This window comes from Chionomys nivalis, unplaced genomic scaffold, assembly GCF_950005125.1.
Source record: "Chionomys nivalis unplaced genomic scaffold, mChiNiv1.1 scaffold_29, whole genome shotgun sequence".
Classification (NCBI taxonomy): domain Eukaryota; kingdom Metazoa; phylum Chordata; class Mammalia; order Rodentia; family Cricetidae; genus Chionomys; species Chionomys nivalis.
The window spans coordinates 3420157-3440388 of record NW_026646888.1 but is presented as its reverse complement, the minus strand read 5'-3'; the positions used below and the strand labels follow the sequence as shown (position 1 = coordinate 3440388).

Genomic DNA, 20232 nt, shown 5'->3' with positions numbered 1-20232 from the left:
GGGGAGCCTAGTTGCTGGATGAAAAGGTGCATGAAAGAGAACAAGCTGAAGGCAGTTGCTCCATTTTGAAAGAGAGAGAGACCACATCCCAATGGCCTTTATCTCAGTTGCTATAGCCTGAAGGAATAGAAGGAGCTCCTGCAACACACCTATTTGGACATAGCACCATAATTTACCAGTATGTGACAAAACCTATTTTACTTTACTGTTTTCAGTCTTTCAGGATACACGGCAGAGACAGAATCTGCTTCATGCATTTGTGTGACCAATGATTTCCCTATAAGAAAAAACCCAAAAAAACTCCCAACAACATCACCAGCATTCAACAACATGTCCATGATTTCATTGCTTTGCCTTTGATGGAGTGGTAAATCATGCTGCTAGTTAATCTGTGCAAGCAATGTGAATTTCCCTGTGAATATATAGAGAGAATAGACAGTTTATCTTAAAAATGTCAGGTACAGGGCAGAGATAGGATCTGCTTCATGCATTTGTGTGACCAATGATTTCCCTTTAAGGAAAACCCACAAACACTCCCAAGACCATCATCAGCATGACGAAAGGAGATGCAGTGTGTGGAAGAGGACAAGATGGCTGTTTAGGAAACAGAGGAGAGTGGCCAAAAAGATGTAGGATCTCAGAGAGGGATAATGCGTGAGGAAAAAACATGTCATATGGAAAGACGTGACATCGAGGTGTTGGGACTTAAGAGGATAGAGAGTTATCATGAAGGGTCACAAATGTGTACTCAGAAGCAAAGAAAATTGGGTTTCATTTGATTAATGGTTTAATTCATACCATCTGGAAGTCACTGGGTATATGAACTCCACTGGAGCATGTTGAGTGACCCGGATCCTCCTGCCTAAAGAAAAGTGTCTCCTCTCAGGGGCTCTTCTGCAATGGGGTGGACCTCAGGCTACCTACTTACTTTTGCCAGGCTTCTATCTACTACCTATTTTGTCATGCCTGGATTCTTTCTGTCTTGCACTCTCACAGGTCTTATGCATGCCATTCAACCCCTGTGAGTTCATTTAAACAATTGGCCTGCCTTAACTTTAAACACTGTTCCCTTGTCATTGATCATGTTCTGTGGGATTTGGGCTATAAAACTCATAAACAGACTCACCCGCACCCAGGCTAAACTAGTAGTACATTGAATCACATTGGTGTGTGACATGCACAGATATGATGAATGCACCGAGCTCCATAAAATCAGTTACCTAGGGAATCAGTGATGTTATGTGAAGTGTGGCAAAGACCCCACAAACCCATCAGACCCGAGGATACCAGTATGATATTGATGCCTGACTCCCATCATGCAAGGATCCTGACATCTTTAACAGGGCAGTTTTGGTTCCTTCATCTTCAAAAACTTGGTTAGTAAGGTTGTAGGTGTCAAACTGCCATTCAGGGCCCAGCATGTAGGTCACCTGTGCCAGGTCAGGTGATTTGGCTACAATGTGGGTGAAAACTTGTACCAGGGCATGCTAGTACCCTCGCCCCTTCTTCTCCTCAACATCATCATCACTCTCCTGGGTGGGTCTAGAGCACAAAGAAGGCAAAATGGACTAAGCTTCCTCCTTAGTGGATAACCTTATCTACCCTCAATTTGGACTGACTTTCAGAGGGCATGCAGCACATTTTATCCTATTAGCCATCTCTTTCATTGGATCACTCACTTATCCAATGAATGATTGAATTTATCCATTCATCCATGTCTCTATCTTCTTCAATCCCTTCTTCCATTTCCCCATGTCTTGTGTCTACAGGTTGCCAAGATAAATCGACTATGTCTCTTCTGTTCTAGAAACTTTCATTTGTAAAGAACTTGCCCTCTCAGGGGTGGTTTTTTCTGAGTTCTCTGTAGATGGAGACCATATGAGGAGGAACAGAGGAGCAACCATGACAACACTTGCGCAGTAGAGTTAGGCAGATTACAGATTGATGCCTGGCAAGCCTGTAAAATGAGTCAGATTCCCATGAGCTCTGTCACTGTGGTCTCACATAGATATCTCATTCAGTGTTCACGTCCAGGACATTGAGTTTTAATTTTTGTCCTAATCTGGTAAAGAAACCAAGATGAGGAGAATAGAGGAGCCTGATGTAAGGCCACAAAATGGGTCATTTGAAAAGGTAAGACTATACGCCTCCATGAGTGCTTCCACCCTTCTTAGGAAATCCATCTTTCCATAGATTAGCTATAGGCAACCCAAGTCTCCAGCACACTGCTAACCACAGGTTTGAACCTAACTGCCTTTGATTTCTGAAACAATTGCTGTCCCGTTAAGGTCTCACAACAACAAGCAAGGTATGTAAGAATGCCCCACCATCACCATAGAGCATGTTCAGGACAACAAAGAGCCAGCAAGTTATCTTTATTGGAAATAAAAATGTTTCTGGAGGGACAAAAGGATGTACATAAAAAAAAAAAAAAAAAAACGATTGGTGTCCTCACTACGATTTTATGTGATATGGCCCACACAGGCTTCTGGTTCTGAATACTTGGCCTCAGGAGGTTTTGTAGGTTGTGGAGACCCAGAACCTAGCTGGAGGAATTGCGGTCTGAAAGCTCAAGCCTTGATGTTTCAGGGCATCCTTTCACTGGTCCCCAATGTTTACTGATTTCCTTACAGAGAATGAGAGGCCTCCTACTCCTGCTGCCATGGCTTCTGCAACATGAACAGTGAGAACCCCCTTCACACCCTGGTTGCTCTCATCACATAGGAATGTGTAAGTCACAAACAATCTCCCACGCTAGTTTAGAATTATGATTCATAAAATGGTTATTTCTTTTAAGGGGCAAACCTTACAGATTTCCATGCCATACAACAGCCCTCGGCAGGATGAGGAGAGGAGCCTAGTAGCTGGATGTGGAGATGGATGCAGGAGAGCAAGCTGAAGGCAGTTGCTCCATTTTGAAAGAGAGAGACACCACACCCCAGTGGCCTTTATCTCAGTTGCTATAGCCTGAAGGAGCAGAAAGAGCTCCTGCAACACACATATTTGGACATAGCAGCAAAATTTACCAGTATGTGACAAAAACCTATTTTAGTTTATTTTTTTCATGCTTTCAGGTACAGGGCAGAGACAGGCTCTGCTTCATGCATTTGTGTGACCAATGATTTCCCTGTAAGAAAAAACCCACAAACGCTCCCACAACATCATCAGCATTCAACAACATGTCCATGATTTCTTTGCTTTGCCTTTGATTGAGTGGTAAATCATGCTGCTAGTTAATCTGTGCAAGCAATGTGAATTTCTCTGTAAATATATAGACAGAATTGACAGGTATCTTAAACATGTCAGGGGGTCACACTGCAATGGAGTGGGTTAATCATCACCATGTGACAGTGACATATTTAAGATCTCTCCTTTGTCATTAAATCTCAGAATTGTCAAGATGTTATGTTTTTGTGCAGACTTCTCAGGGTTTTCTCCCATTCATGGTTTCCATGGATGTTTGCTAGTTACGCTTACATGTCTTTTGCCAGATTCTGTCAGTTTTTGCCATGCACTCTCGGCTCCACAACTTCTCCTGCCCTAAGATTCTAGTTCCAGGCATTTTAGACACTTGTGACTGTTGCACGAGTGTCTCATGTTCCGCCTAAATGATTTGGAATGTTATTTAGCCTGAGTTTTAACTTCCATCCCTGAGTTCATTGACTTTCCTTGACCATCTTTCTTGGGCCACTGAGCTGAACTACTAGGGTTTTGCTCCAGTTACTTCTCCATGCTGAGACAGCCTACACTCTCAGTACTACTGTGATAGTGTTTCTGTAGCAAGTATTCTTCTCAAGATAAGAAGAAATTTCAATATTATAATCCATCTGCTGTTATTTTGTCTTAAACACACAAACACATCCCCATAAGTTAATGCACACACACTGTTGATATCTCAACCTTAGGGTGCCGTTCTGGGGTTAGTAAGAGGCTTCTCTCTAGAGGGGTTCCCAGAAAGCCATGGGGTGACACCAACGAGGACCTTGGGCAGGTGAGCTGTGGGTGCCTGCACTGTGCCATGTCCCTAGGCACTACGGGTGCGTTGTCTCATAATCAGACTGATGACTATCTTGAATATCACCATAGAACTGTTTTACGGAAAAGGATGGAGATAAAGACAGGGACCCACATCAGAAAACTAGACTGAGCTACCAAGCTCCAGTTGAAGAGCTGAAGGGGAGAGAATAAGAGCAAAGAACTAAGGAATACAAGGGCTTGGTCCACCCACTGAGATACTGTGTTGAGCTAATGGGAGATCAACAAAACAAGCTATGCTGGGACTGACAGAGCATGGGATCAAAGTGGAAGCATTGAATGTGGCTGACAATTGGGGCAGAAGGAGAACCCAATGATAATGGCACTGGGATTTGTCTGTACTGCACATACAGGCTTTAATCGATCATATTATATGTAGATGCTTACCTTCCTCAATCTGGATGGAGGGGGGCAAGGGCTTCCCACAGGTCAAGGTACCCTGCCCTCTATTAGGACTGGATTGGTGTGGAGAGGATTGGTGGTTGCGTGAATAGTTAGGGGGAGGAGGAAAGGAAGTGGAAATTTGAAATTTATTATTTATGAAGGAAGAAAAAATCAATAGAAGATAACCAATGGAGAGATGGGATCTAAGAAAAAAAAACTTTCATGTGATTTGTTGACTCAGACACCAAAGACTTTTTCAGAAAAATAAGATACAGGGATTGAGTTGCTTGGGCAAGAGTGTGACTTGAGTAATTGGGAAGATGAGTGGGGGCTTATTTTGGGTCCCCTGGTGGCTGTATACAGCTTTTGAGGAGCTGAATGCTGGATGTTTCTGTGGGTAAATAGGGAAGTAACAAGCTTGTGAGGGGATTTCTGACATAAGTAGAGCCTTGGTGATGTCACAAAGCCTTGGTTCGTTGGGTAGCAACTCTGTTCCACTCAAAGCACTAGTCTTCCATGAAGGTGGGTTTATTATCCTCACAGTGCCTGAGAAGGACAGTTCAGCTCCTGGTCTCCACAACTGTTCAACAGGCTTTTTGCACCTCAACATTTCCGGAAGATTGAATCTGGAGAGGTAGGACATTTTCTTTTGGTAAATATGTTTTTAACGCAACTAAGACCTCTGTCGTGCAAAAAAGTTTTCCTTCAAATGTCCTGTGGGTCCACCATTTCTGTTGTTACCAGCTCCTATATTTGATAGCTGTGGGGATGGTGAATGCCAGCTATTCTTCCCACTTTATCTTTGCTAACAATATCAAATTCATCAATCCACTAAAATGGCAAAGCTCCTCTTTGTCCAGAGGTGTTTTAAAAGATACTAATTATTTCTCAATGGCTGCTGTTGCCCAGAATAATGAGTCTTTCAGGTTGAAGTGGGTCTCACTGTACTCACTTCCACAATGAAGACTGAGAATGGCTTTATGTAATAGACCTGGGTCTGGATCAGGAGACCCAATACAGAGAGCCAGTGGATTGGAGTGCCATGACCTTGGGCAGGCTGTCTTGGATTGAGCCCCCTACCTATTAGCTTGATGTCGAAGGAGACGTGTGGATGTCCTTCGAATTCTTTGTTATCTGTTCAGATTTTTCTTACTCGTTTCGGGGATAGGCATACCTTCTCCTCTCATTGACTTAGTCAGTCAGAAAGTAGGTTTCTCAGCGGAGGTCATTTGCCTTTGGGCAGCAGGAATGTGTCTCTGAGATTGATATACTGAGCTGTAGAGAAAAATTTGCAAATTGTCCTATTTATTTCTTAAGAGAAAATTACAGTTAGGTATGCAAACCTGTTGATCAATATCTTTGTCTCCTGCACCACAGTTCTTCCAGAAAAGAGCCTTGACCTCATAGCCTCCCCTAGTTGTCCTTGCAGGCACTCATGGTTGAGTCCACGACTTGGTTTCTGAATTAAACAGAAGGAAAGTTCTTTCAACCTAGAGAGTGGGCAGCTATGAAGCCCAAGCACAGAAGATATCCAAGAAACAGCGGACCAAGAGCTCAGTGGACTATCTCAGTAAGTCTACAGCCATGATGAAGATGCCTCTTAGTATGAGATGCATGCCACCTGTCCAGAAGAGGAATGGGTCATCTCTCCAGAAGCAAAAACTGAGGAGGCCTTTTGAGGCCCTGGAGAATATTGTCGGCTGCAGAATTTCTCACGGCTGGAAGGAAGCCAATGAACCAGTCACCCAGTGGAAAGCCATCATTCTAGATCAACTGCCAACAAATCCCTCTCTCTATTTGTTGAAGTATGATGGGATAGATTGTGTCTATGGATTGGAGCTTCACAGTGATGAAAGGATTTTAAACCTTAAGTTCCTGCCTAGCAACGTACCATTTCCTCAGGAGACAGACACTCATCTCTCAAACACCATAGTTGGCAGAGCAGTGAAACATACATTTGAGGGCACAAATGGCTCTAAGGATGACTGGAAGGGGATGGTCCTAGAGGAGGTGCCAATCATGAAGACCTGGTTCTATATTACCTACAAGAAAGATCCGGTCTTGTACGTTTACCACCTCCTGGTTGACTACCTTGAAGGCAACCTCCACATCATGCCAGGCTCTATGGAGGAGTGGACTGGGGTGGTCCAAGATGAGGTGCAGACCATGAAGACCTGTTTCTACATTACCTACAAGAAAGATCCAGTTGTGTACCTTTACCACCATCTAGATGACTACATTGAAAGCAACCTCCACATTATGCCAGGATGTCCTCCAATAGGGGTGAATTTGGAATTAGGCAGGGATTCCTTGGCATGCAAAAGCATGCAGCACAACGAAAAAGATGGAACCCAAAGATAGGTAAAATTATTTACCAAGTTCCCACCAAACCTTCCGTGCATTTCATCAAGTTGGATAATGACTTCCATATCTATGTCTATGATTTGATGAAGATCTGTTAAAGTGAAATTCACAAATTTTGGGGGTCAGACTTAAATCTGTGTTTGGGGAACTCTTTTTTTCAGAAATACCTCAGGTCTTCTATTAATCCTGGTATCTTTTTCAATGGAATTTTTTTTGCTCTAAAAACATAAATTTGTGAAGATGTTATGTTGTTTGGTCAATGATGGAGTTTCTGGTGGATGGGACATCACAGAAAGACAGGCCTCAAAACAAAACAGGATTTATGGTCTTTTCCCCTTGGAGAGGGAATGACGAATGGAGATGCAGTGTGTGGAAGAGGACAAGATGGCTGTTTAGGAAACAGAGGAGAGTGGCCAAAACGATGTAGGATCTCAGAGAGGGATAATGCGGGAGGGAAAAACATGTCATATGGAAAGATGTGACATCGAGGTGTTGGGACTTAAGAGGATAGAGAGTGATCATGAAGGGTCACAAATGTGTACTCAGAAGCAAAGAAAATTGGGTTTCATTTGATTAATGGTTTAATTCATACCATCTGGAAGTCACTGGGTATATGAACTCCACTGGAGCATGTTGAGTGACCCGGATCCTCCTGCCTAAAGAAAAGTGTCTCCTCTCAGGGGCTCTTCTGCAATGGGGTGGACCTCAGGCTACCTACTTACTTTTGACAGGCTTCTATCTACTACCTATTTTGTCATGCCTGGATTCTTTCTGTCTTGCACTCTCACAGGTCTTATGCATGCCATTCAACCCCTGTGAGTTCATTTAAACAATTGGCCTGCCTTAACTTTAAACACTGTTCCCTTGTCATTGATCATGTTCTGTGGGATTTGTGCTATAAAACTCATAAACAGACTCACCCGCACCCAGGCTAAACTAGTAGTACATTGAATCACATTGGTGTGTGACATGCACAGATATGATGAATGCACCGAGCTCCATAAAATCAGTTACCTAGGGAATCAGTGATGTTATGTGAAGTGTGGCAAAGACCCCAAAAACCCATCAGACCTGAGGATACCAGTATGATATTGATGCCTGACTCCCATCATGCAAGGATCCTGACATCTTTAACAGGGCAGTTTTGGTTCCTTCATCTTCAAAAACTTGGTTAGTAAGGTTGTAGGTGTCAAACTGCCATTCAGGGCCCAGCATGTAGGTCACCTGTGCCAGGTCACGTGATTTGGCTACAATGTGGGGGAAAACTTGTACCAGGGCATGCTGGTACCCTCGCCCCTTCTTCTCCTCAACATCATCATCACTCTCATGGGTGGGTCTAGAGCACAAAGAAGGCAAAATGGACTAAGCTTCCTCCTTAGTGGATAACCTTATCTACCCTCAATTTGGACTGACTTTCAGATGGCATGCAGCACATTTTCTCCTATTAGCCATCTCTTTCATTGGATCACTCACTTATCCAATGAATGATTGAATTTATCCATTCCTCCATGTCTCTAACTTCTTCAATCCCTTCTTCCATTTCCCCATGTCTTGTGTCTACAGGTTGCCAAGATAAATCTACTATGTCTCTTCTGTTCTAGAAACTTTCATTTGTAAAGAACTTACACTCTCAGGGGTGGATTTTTCTGAGTTCTCTGTAGAAGGAGACCATATGAGGAGGAACAGAGGAGCAACCATGACAACACTTGCGCAGTAGAGTTAGGCAGATTACAGATCGATGCCTGGCAAGCATGTACAATGAGTCAGATTCCCATGAGCTCTGTCACTGTGATCTCACATAGATAACTCATTCAGTGATAACGTCCAGGACATTGAGTTTTAATTTTTGTCCTAATCTGGTAAAGAAACCAAGATGAGGAGAATAGAGGAGCCTGATGTAAGGCCACAAAATGGGTCATTTGAAAAGGTAAGACTACATGCCTCCATGTGTGCTGCCACCCTTCTTAGGAAATCCATCTTTCCATAGATTAGCTATAGGCAACCCAAGTGTCCAGCACACTGCTAAACCACAGGTTTGAACCTAAATGCCTTTGATTTCTGAAACAATTGCTGTCCCGTTAAGGTCTCATAACAACACAGCAAGGTATGTAAGAATGCCCCACCATCACCATAGAGCAATTTCAGGACACCAAAGAGGCAGCAAGTTATCTTTATTGGAAATACAAATGTTTCTGGAGGGACAAAAGGATGTACATTTAAAAAAAAAAAGGATTGGTGTACTCACTACGAATTTATGTGCTATGGCCCACACAGGCTTCTGATTCTGAATACTTGGTCCTCTGGAGGTTTTGTAGGTTATGGTGACCCAGAACCTAGCTGGAGAAATTGCGTACTGAAAGCTCAAGACTTGATGTTTCAGGGCATCCTTTCACTGGTCCCCAATGTTTACTGATTTCCTTACAGAGAATGAGAGGCCTCCTACTACTGCTGCCATGGCTTCTGCAACGTGAACAGTGAGAACCCCTTCACACCCTGGTTGCTCTCATCACATAGGAAGGTGTAAGTCACAAACAATCTCCCACACCAGTTTAGAATTATGATTCATAAAATGGTTATTACTTTTAAGGGGCAAACCTTACAGATTGCCATGCCAGACAACAGCCCTCTGCAGGATGAGGAGAGGAGCCTAGTAGCTGGATGTGGAGATTGATGCAAGAGAGCAAGCTGAAGGCAGTTGCTCCATTTTGAAAGAGAGAGACACCACACCCCAGTGGCCTTTATATCAGTTGCTATAGCCTGAAGGAGCAGAAAGAGCTCCTGCAACACATATATTTGGACATAGCAGCAAAATTTACCAGTGTGTGACAAAAACCTATTTTAGTTTATTTTTTTCATACTTTCAGGTACATGGCAGAGACAGGCTCTGCTTCATGCATTTGTGTGACCAATGATTTCCCTTTAAGAAAAAACCCACAAACGCTCCCAACAACATCATCAGCATTCAACAACATGTCCATGATTTCTTTGCTTTGCCTTTGATTGAGTGGTAAATCATGCTGCTAGTTAATCTGTGCAAGCAATGTGAATTTCTCTGTAAATATATAGACAGAATTGACAGGTATCTTAAACATGTCAGGGGGTCACACTGCAATGGAGTGGGTTAATCATCACCATGTGACAGTGACATATTTAAGATCTCTCCTTTGTCATTAAATCTCAGAATTGTCAAGATGTTATGATTTTGTGCAGACTTCTCAGGGTTTTCTCCCAATCATGGTTTCCATGGATGTTTGCTAGTTATGCTTACATGTCTTTTGCCAGATTCTGTCAGTTTTTGGCATGCACTCTCAGCTCCAGAACTTCTCCTGCCCTAAGATTCTAGTTCCAGGCATTTTAGACACTTGTGACTGTTGCACGAGTGTCTCATGTTCCGCCTAAATGATTTGGAATGTTATTTAGCCTGAGTTTTAACTTCCATCCCTGAGTTCATTGACTTTCCTTGACCATCTTTCTTGGGCCACTGAGCTGAACTACTAGGGGTTTGCTCCAGTTACTTCTCCATGCTGAGACAGCCTACACTCTCAGTACTACTGTGAAAGTGTTTCTGTAGCAAGTATTCTTCTCAAGATAAGAAGAAATTTCAATATTATAATCCATCTGCTGTTATTGTGTCTTAAACACACAAACACACCCCCATAATTTAATGCACACACACTGTTGATATCTCAACCTTATGGTGCCGTTCTCGGGTTAGTAAGAGGCTTCTCTCTAGAGGGGTTCCCAGAAAGCCATGGGGTGACACCAACGAGGACCTTGGGCAGGTGAGCTGTGGGTGCCTGCACTGTGCCATGTCCCTAGGCACTACGGGTGCTTTGTCCCATAATCAGACTGATGACTATCTTGAATATCACCATAACACTGTTGTACGGAAAAGGATGGAGATAAAGACAGGGACCCACATCAGAAAACTAGACTGAGCTACCAAGCTCCAGTTGAAGAGCTGAAGGGGAGAGAATAAGAGCAAAGAACTAAGGAATACAAGGGCTTGTTCCACCCACTGAGAAACTGTGTCTGAGCTAATGGGAGATCAACAAAACAAGCTATGCTGGGACTGACAGAGCATGGGATCAAAGTGGAAGCATTGAATGTGGCTGACAATTGGGGCAGAAGGATAACCCAATGATAATGGCACTGGGATTTGTCTGTACTGCACATACAGGCTTTAATCGATCATATTATATGTAGATGCATACCTTCCTCAATCTGGATGGAGGGGGGGCAAGGGCTTCCCACAGGTCAAGGTACCCTGCCCTCTATTAGGACTGGATTGGTGTGGAGAGGATTGGTGGTTGCGTGAGTAGTTAGGGGGAGGAGGAAAGGAAGTGGAAATTTGAAATTTATTATTTATGAAGGAAGAAAAAATCAATAGAAGATAACCAATGGAGAGATGGGATCTAAGAAAAAAAAACTTTCATGTGATTTGTTGACTCAGACACCAAAGACTTTTTCAGAAAAATAAGATACAGGGATTGAGTTGCTTGGGCAAGAGTGTGACTTGAGTAATTGGGAAGATGAGTGGGGGCTTATTTTGGGTCCCCTGGTGGCTGTATACAGCTTTTGAGGAGCTGAATGCTGGATGTTTCTGTGGGTAAATAGGGAAGTAACAAGCTTGTGAGGGGATTTCTGACATAAGTAGAGCCGTGGTGATGTCACAAAGCCTTGGTTCGTTGGGTAGCAACTCTGTTCCACTCAAAGCACTAGTCTTTCATGAAGGTGGGTTTATTATCCTCACAGTGCCTGAAGAGGACAGTTCAGCTCCTGGTCTCCACAACTGTTCAACAGGCTTTTTGCACCTGAACATTTCCGGAAGATTGAATCTGGAGAGGTAGGACATTTTCTTTTGGTAAATATGTTTTTAACGCAACTAAAACCTCTGTCGTGCAAAAAAGTTTTCCTTCAAATGTCCTGCGGGTCCACCATTTCTGTTGTTACCAGCTCCTATATTTGATAGCTGTGGGGATGGTGAATGCCAGCTATTCTTCCCACTTTATCTTTGCTAACAATATCAAATTCATCAATCCACTAAAATGGCAAAGCTCCTCTTTACCAGAGGTGTTTTAAAAGATACTAATTATTTCTCAATGGCTGCTGTTTCCCAGAATAATGAGTCTTTCAGGTTGAAGTGGGTCTCACAGTACTCACTTCCACAATGAAGACACAGAATGGGTTTATGTAATAGGCCTGGGTCTGGATCAGGAGACCCAATACAGAGAGCCAGTGGATTGGAGTGCCATGACCTTGGGCAGGCTTCTTGGATTGAGCCCCCTACCTATTAGCTTGATGTCGAAGGAGACGTGTGGATGTCCTTCGAATTCTTTGTTATCTGTTCAGATTTTTCTTACTCGTTTTGGGGATAGGCATACCTTCTCCTCTCATTGACTTAGTCAGTCAGAAAGTAGGTTTCTAAGCAGAGGTCATTTGCCTTTGGGCAGCAGGAATGTGTCTCTGAGATTGATATACTGAGCTGTAGAGAAAAATTTGCAAATTGTCCTATTTATTTCTTAAGAGAAAATTACAGTTAGGTATGCAAACCTGTTGATCAATATCTTTGTCTCCTGCACCACAGTTCTTCCAGAAAAGAGCCTTGACCTCATATCCTCCCCTTGTTGTCCTTGCAGGCACTCATGGTTGAGGCCACGACTTGGTTTCTGAATTAAACAGAAGGAAAGTTCTTTCAACTTAGAGAGTGGGCAGCTATGAAGCCCAAGCACAGAAAGATATCCAAGAAACAGCGGACCAGGAGGTCAGTGGCCTATCTCAGTAAGTCTACAGCCATGATGAAGATGCCTCTTAGTATGAGATGCATGCCACCTGTCCAGAAGAGGAATGGGTCATCTCTCCAGAAGCAAAAACTGAGGAGGCCTTTTGAGGCCCTGGAGAATATTGTCGGCCGCAGATTTTCTCAAGGCTGGAAGGAAGCCAATGAACCAGTCACCCAGTGGAAAGCCATCATTCTAGATCAACTGCCAACAAATCCCTCTCTCTATTTGTTGAAGTATGATGGGATAGATTGTGTCTATGGATTGGAGCTTCACAGTGATGAACGGATTTTAAATCTTAAGTTCCTGCCTAACAAGTACCATTTCCTCAGAAGACAGACACTCATCTCTCAAACACCATAGTTGGCAGAGCAGTGAAACATACATTTGAGGGCACAAATGGCTCTAAGGATGACTGGAAGGGGATGGTCCTAGATAAGGTGCCAATCATGAAGAACTGGTTCTATATTACCTACAAGAAAGATCCGGTCTTGTACGTTTACCACCTCCTGGTTGACTACCTTGAAGGCAACCTCCACATCATGCCAGGCTCTATGGAGGAGTGGACTGGGGTGGTCCAAGATGAGGTGCAGACCATGAAGACCTGTTTCTACATTACCTACAAGAAAGATCCAGTTGTGTACCTTTACAACCATCTAGATGACTACATTGAAAGCAACCTCCACATTATGCCAGGATGTCCTCCAATAGGGGTGAATTTGGAATTAGGCAGGGATTCCTTGGCAGGCAAAAGCGTGCAGCACAACGAAAAAGATGGAACCCAAAAGATAGGTAAAATTATTTACCAAGTTCCCACCAAACCTTCCGTGCATTTCATCAAGTTGGATAATGACTTCCATATCTATGTCTATGATTTGATGAAGATCTGTTAAAGTGAAATTCACAAATTTTGGGGGTCAGACTTAAAACTGTGTTTGGGGAACTCTTTTTTCAGAAATACCTCAGGTCTTCTATTAATCCTGGTATCTTTCCCAATGGAATTTTTTTTTTGCTCTAAAAACAAAAATTTGTGAAGATGTTATGTTGTTTGGTCAATGATGGAGTTTCTGGTGGATGTGACATCACAGAAAGACAGGCCTCAAAACAAAACAGGACTTATGGTCTTTTCCCCTTGGAGAGGTAATGACGAATGGAGATGCAGTGTGTGGAAGAGGACAAGATGGCTGTTTAGGAAACAGAGGACAGTGGCCAAAATGATGTAGGATCTCAGAGAGGGATAATGCGTGAGGGAAAAACATGTCATATGGAAAGATGTGACATCGAGGTGTTGGGACTTAAGAGGATAGAGAGTGATCATGAAGGGTCACAAATGTGTACTCAGAAGCAAAGAAAATTGGGTTTCATTTGATTAATGGTTTAATTCATACCATCTGGAAGTCACTGGGTATATGAACTCCACTGGAGCATGTTGAGTGACCCGGATCCTCCTGCCTAAAGAAAAGTGTCTCCTCTCAGGGGCTCTTCTGCAATGGGGTGGACCTCAGGCTACCTACTTACTTTTGACAGGCTTCTATCTACTACCTATTTTGTCATGCCTGGATTCTTTCTGTCTTGCACTCTCACAGGTCTTATGCATGCCATTCAACCCCTGTGAGTTCATTTAAACAACTGGCCTTCCTTAACTGTAAAACACTGTTCCCTTGTCATTGATCAAGTTCTGTGGGATTTGGGCTATAAAACTCATAAACAGACTCACCCGCACCCAGGCTAAACTAGTAGTACATTGAATCACATTGGTCTGTGACATGCACAGATATGATGAATGCACCGAGCTCCATAAAATCAGTTACCTAGGGAATCAGTGATGTTAGGTGAAGTGTGGCAAAGACCCCACAAACCCATCAGACCCGAGGATACCAGTATGATATTGATGCCTGACTCCCATCATGCAAGGATCCTGACATCTTTAACAGGGCAGTTTTGGTTCCTTCATCTTCAAAAACTTGGTTAGTAAGGTTGTAGGTGTCAAACTGCCATTCAGGGCCCAGCATGTAGGTCACCTGTGCCAGGTCAGGTGATTTGGCTACAATGTGGGTGAAAACTTGTACCAGGGCATGCTGGTACCCTCGCCCCTTCTTCTCCTCAACATCATCATCACTCTCCTGGGTAGGCCTAGAGGACAAAGAAGGCAAAATGGACTAAGCTTCCACCTTAGTGGATAACCTTATCTACCCTCAATTTGGACTGACTTTCAGAGGGCATGCAGCACATTTTATCCTATTAACCATCTCTTTCATTGGATCACTCACTTATCCAATGAATGATTGAATTTATCCATTCCTCCATGTCTCTATCTTCTTCAATCCCTTCTTCCATTTCCCCATGTCTTGTGTCTACAGGTTGCCAAGATAAATCTACTATGTCTCTTCTGTTCTAGAAACTTTCATTTGTAAAGAACTTGCCCTCTCAGGGGTGGATTTTTCTGAGTTCTCTGTAGATGGAGACCATATGAGGAGGAACAGAGGAGCAACCATGACAACACTTGCGCAGTAGAGTTAGGCAGATTACAGATTGATGCCTGGCAAGCCTGTACAATGAGTCAGATTCCCATGAGCTCTGTCACTGTGATCTCACATAGATAACTCATTCAGTGTTCACATCCAAATATTGAGTTTTAATTTTTGTCATAATCTGGTAAAGAAACCAAGATGAGGAGAATAGAGGAGCCTGATGTAAGGCCACAAAATGGGTCATTTGAAAAGGTAAGACTACATGCCTCCATGTGTGCTGCCACCCTTCTTAGGAAATCCATCTTTCCATAGATTAGCTATAGGCAACCCAAGTCTCAAGCACACTGCTAACCACAGGTTTGAACCTAACTGCCTTTGAATTCTGAAACAATTGCTGTCCCGTTAGGGTCTCACAACAACACAGCAAGGTATGTAAGAATGCCCCACCATCACCTTAGAGCATGTTCAGGACACCAAAGAGCCAGCATGTTATCTTTATTGGAAATAAAAATGTTTCTGGAGGGACAAAAGGATGTACATAAAAAAAAAAAAGATTGGTGTACTCACTACGATTTTATGTGATATGGCCCACACAGGCTTCTGGTTCTGAATACTTGGCCTCAGGAGGTTTTGTAGGTTGTGGAGACCCAGAACCTAGCTGGAGGAATTGCGGTCAGAAAGCTCAAGCCTTGATGTTCAGGGCATCCTTTCACCGGTTCCCAATGTTTACTGATTTCCTTACAGAGAATGAGAGGCCTCCTACTCCTGCTGCCATGGCTTCTGCAACATGAACAGTGAGAACCCCCTTCACACCCTGGTTGCTCTCATCACATAGGAAGGTGTAAGTCACAAACAATCTCCCACACCAGTTTAGAATTATGATTCATAAAATGGTTATTTCTTTTAAGGGGCAAACCTTACAGATTTCCATGCCATACAACAGCCCTCGGCAGGATGAGGACAGGAGCCTAGTAGCTGGATGTGGAGATGGATGCAGGAGAGCAAGCTGAAGGCAGTTGCTCCATTTTGAAAGAGAGAGACACCACACCCCAGTGGCCTTTATCTCAGTTGCTATAGCCTGAAGGAGCAGAAAGAGCTCCTGCAACACACATATTTGGACATAGCAGCAAAATTTACCAGTATGTGACAAAAATCTATTTTAGTTTATTTTTTTCATGCTTTCAGGTACATGGCAGAGACAGGCTCTGCTTCATGCATTTGTGTGACCAATGATTTCCCTTTAAGAAAAAACCCACAAACGCTCCCAACAACATCATCAGCATTCAACAACATGTCCATGATTTCTTTGCTTTGCCTTTGATTGAGTGGTAAATCATGCTGCTAGTTAAGTTGTGCAAGCAATGTGAATTTCACTGTAAATATATAGACAGAATTGACAGGTATCTTAAACATGTCAGGGGGTCACACTGCAATGGAGTGGGTTAATCATCACCATGTGACAGTGACATATTTAAGATCTCTCCTTTGTCATTAAATCTCAGAATTGTCAAGATGTTATGTTTTTGTGCAGACTTCTCAGGGTTTTCTCCCATTCATGGTTTCCATGGATGTTTGCTAGTTATGCTTACATGTCTTTTGCCAGATTCTGTCAGTTTTTGGCATGCACTCTCAGCTCCAGAACTTCTCCTGCCCTAAGATTCTAGTTCCAGGCATTTTAGACACTTGTGACTGTTGCACGAGTGTCTCATGTTCCGCCTAAATGATTTGGAATGTTATTTAGCCTGAGTTTTAACTTCCATCCCTGAGTTCATTGACTTTCCTTGACCATCTTTCTTGGGCCACTGAGCTGAACTACTAGGGGTTTGCTCCAGTTACTTCTCCATGCTGGGACAGCCTACACTCTCAGTACTACTGTGATAGTGTTTCTGTAGCAAGTATTCTTCTCAAGATAAGAAGAAATTTCAATATTATAATCCATCTGCTGTTATTGTGTCTTAAACACACAAACACACCCCCATAAGTTAATGCACACACACTGTTGATATCTCTACCTTAGGGTGCTGTTCTGGGGTTAGTAAGAGGCTTCCCTCTAGAGGGGTTCCCAGAAAGCCATGGGGTGACACCAACGAGGACCTTGGGCAGGTGAGCTGTGGGTGCCTGCACTGTGCCATGTCCCTAGGCACTACGGGTGCTTTGTCCCATAATCAGACTGATGACTATCTTGAATATCACCATAGAACTGTTGTACGGAAAAGGATGGAGATAAAGACAGGGACCCACATCAGAAAACTAGACTGAGCTTCCAAGCTCCTGTTGAAGAGCTGAAGGGGAGAGAATAAGAGCAAAGAACTAAGGAATACAAGGGCTTGGTCCACCCACTGAGACACTGTGTCTGAGCTAATGTGAGATCAACAAAACCAGCTTTGCTGGGACTGACAGAGCATGGGATCAAAGTGGAAGCATTGAATGTGGCTGACAATTGGGGCAGAAAGAGAACCCAATGATAATGGCACTGGGATTTGTCTGTACTGCACATACAGGCTTTAATCGATCATATTATATGTAGATGCATACCTTCCTCAATCTGGATGGAGGGGGGGCAAGGGCTTCCCACAGGTCAAGGTACTCTGCCCTCTATTAGGACTGGATTGGTGTGGAGAGGATTGGTGGTTGCGTGAGTAGTTAGGGGGAGGAGGAAAGGAAGTGGAAATTTGAAATTTATTATTTATGAAGGAAGAAAAAATCAATAGAAGATAACCAATGGAGAGATGGGATCTAAGAAAAAAAAACTTTCATGTGATTTGTTGACTCAGACACCAAAGACTTTTTCAGAAAAATAAGATACAGGGATTGAGTTGCTTGGGCAAGAGTGTGACTTGAGTAATTGGGAAGATGAGTGGGGGCTTATTTTGGGTCCCCTGGTGGCTGTATACAGCTTTTGAGGAGCTGAATGCTGGATGTTTCTGTGGGTAAATAGGGAAGTAACAAGCTTGTGAGGGGATTTCTGACATAAGTAGAGCCGTGGTGATGTCACAAAGCCTTGGTTCGTTGGGTAGCAACTCTGTTCCACTCAAAGCACTAGTCTTCCATGAAGGTGGGTTTATTATCCTCACAGTGCCTGAGGAGGACAGTTCAGCTCCTGGTCTCCACAACTGTTCAACAGGCTTTTTGCACCTGAACATTTCCGGAAGATGGAATCTGGAGAGGTAGGACATTTTCTTTTGGTAAATATGTTTCCAAAGCAACTCAGACCTCTGTCGTACAAAAAAGTTTTCCTTCAAATGTCCTGCGGGTTCACCATTTCTGTTGTTACCAGCTCCTATATTTGATAGCTGTGGGGATGGTGAATGCCAGCTATTCTTCCCACTTTATCTTTGCTAACAATATCAAATTCATCAATCCACTAAAATGGCAAAGCTCCTCTTTGTCCATAGGTGTTTTAAAAGATACTAATTATTTCTCAATGGCTGCTGTTGCCCAGAATAATGAGTCTTTCAGGTTGAAGTGCGTCTCACAGTACTCACTTCCACAATGAAGACACATAATGTCTTTATGTAATAGACCTGGGTCTGGATCAGGAGACCTAATACAGAGAGCCAGTGGATTGGAGTGCCATGACCTTGGGCAGGCTGTCTTGGATTGAGACCCCTACCTATTAGCTTGATGTCGAAGGAGACGTGTGGATGTCCTTCGAACTCTTTGTTATCTGTTCAGATTTTTCTTACTCGTTTCGGAGATAGGCATACCTTCTCCTCTCATTGACTTAGTCAGTCAGAAAGTAGGTTTCTCAGCAGAGGTCATTTGCCTTTGGGCAGCAGGAATGTGTCTCTGAGATTGATATACTGAGCTGTAGAGAAAAATTTGCAAATTGTCCTATTTATTTCTTAAGAGAAAATTACAGTTAGGTATGCAAACCTGTTGATCAATATCTTTGTCTCCTGCACCACAGTTCTTCCAGAAAAGAGCCTTGACCTCATAGCCTCCCCTTGTTGTCCTTGCAGGCACTCATGGTTGAGGCCACGACTTGGTTTCTGAATTAAACAGAAGGAAAGTTCTTTCAACCTAGAGAGTGGGCAGCTATGAAGCCCAAGCACAGAAAGATATCCAAGAAACAGCGGACCAGGAGGTCAGTGGCCTATCTCAGTAAGTCTACAGCCATGATGAAGATGCCTCTTAGTATGAGATGCATGCCACCTGTCCAGAAGAGGAATGGGTCATCTCTCCAGAAGCAAAAACTGAGGAGGCCTTTTGAGGCCTTGGAGAATATTGTCGGCCGCAGAATTTCTCAAGGCTGGAAGGAAGCCAATGAACCAGTCACCCAGTGGAAAGCCATCATTCTAGATCAACTGCCAACAAATCCCTCTCTCTATTTGTTGAAGTATGATGGGATAGATTGTGTCTATGGATTGGAGCTTCACAGTGATGAAAGGATTGTAAACCTTAAGTTCCTGCCTAACAACGTACCATTTCCTCAGGAGACAGACACTCATCTCTCAAACACCATAGTTGGCAGAGCAGTGAAACATACATTTGAGGGCACAAATGGCTCTAAGGATGACTGGAAGGGGATGGTCCTAGAGGAGGTGCCAATCATGAAGACCTGGTTCTATATTACCTACAAGAAAGATCCGGTCTTGTACGTTTACCACCTCCTGGTTGACTACCTTGAAGGCAACCTCCACATCATGCCAGGCTCTATGGAGGAGTGGACTGGGGTGGTCCAAGATGAGGTGCAGACCATGAAGACCTGTTTCTACATTACCTACAAGAAAGATCCAGTTGTGTACCTTAACCACCATCTAGATGACTACATTGAAAGCAACCTCCACATTATGCCAGGATGTCCTCCAATAGGGGTGAATTTGGAATTAGGCAGGGATTCCTTGGCAGGCAAAAGCGTGCAGCACAACGAAAAAGATGGAACCCAAAAGATAGGTAAAATTATTTACCAAGTTCCCACCAAACCTTCCGTGCATTTCATCAAGTTTGATAATGACTTCCATATCTATGTCTATGATTTGATGAAGATCTGTTAAAGTGAAATTCACAAATTTTGGGGGTCAGACTTAAATCTGTGTTTGGGGAACTCTTTTTTGCAGAAATATCTCAGGTCTTCTATTAATCCTGGTATCTTTCCCAATGGAAATTTTTTTGCTCTAAAAACAAAAATTTGTGAAGATGTTATGTTGTTTGGTCAATGATGGAGTTTCTGGTGGATGGGACATCACAGAAAGACA

At 43.2% G+C, this 20232-nt stretch overlaps 2 protein-coding genes across 2 annotated transcripts; both read left to right on the top strand.

Moving 5' to 3' along the window:
• Nucleotides 1–2818: 2818 nt before the first annotated feature.
• LOC130869065 (spindlin-2-like) lies at nucleotides 2819–6866 on the top strand (the record flags this gene model as incomplete). The annotated part of the gene is made up of 4 exons (XM_057761157.1): nucleotides 2819–2860; nucleotides 5947–5976; nucleotides 6100–6551; nucleotides 6686–6866. Coding segments are annotated over exons 1-4 (705 nt in total), but the record flags the coding sequence as incomplete, so codon positions are not given.
• Nucleotides 6867–19263: 12397 nt separating this feature from the next.
• LOC130869080 (spindlin-2-like) lies at nucleotides 19264–20016 on the top strand (the record flags this gene model as incomplete). Its single annotated transcript, XM_057761172.1, has 3 exons — nucleotides 19264–19700; nucleotides 19741–19773; nucleotides 19872–20016. Coding segments are annotated over 3 exons (615 nt in total), but the record flags the coding sequence as incomplete, so codon positions are not given.
• Nucleotides 20017–20232: the final 216 nt, after the last annotated feature.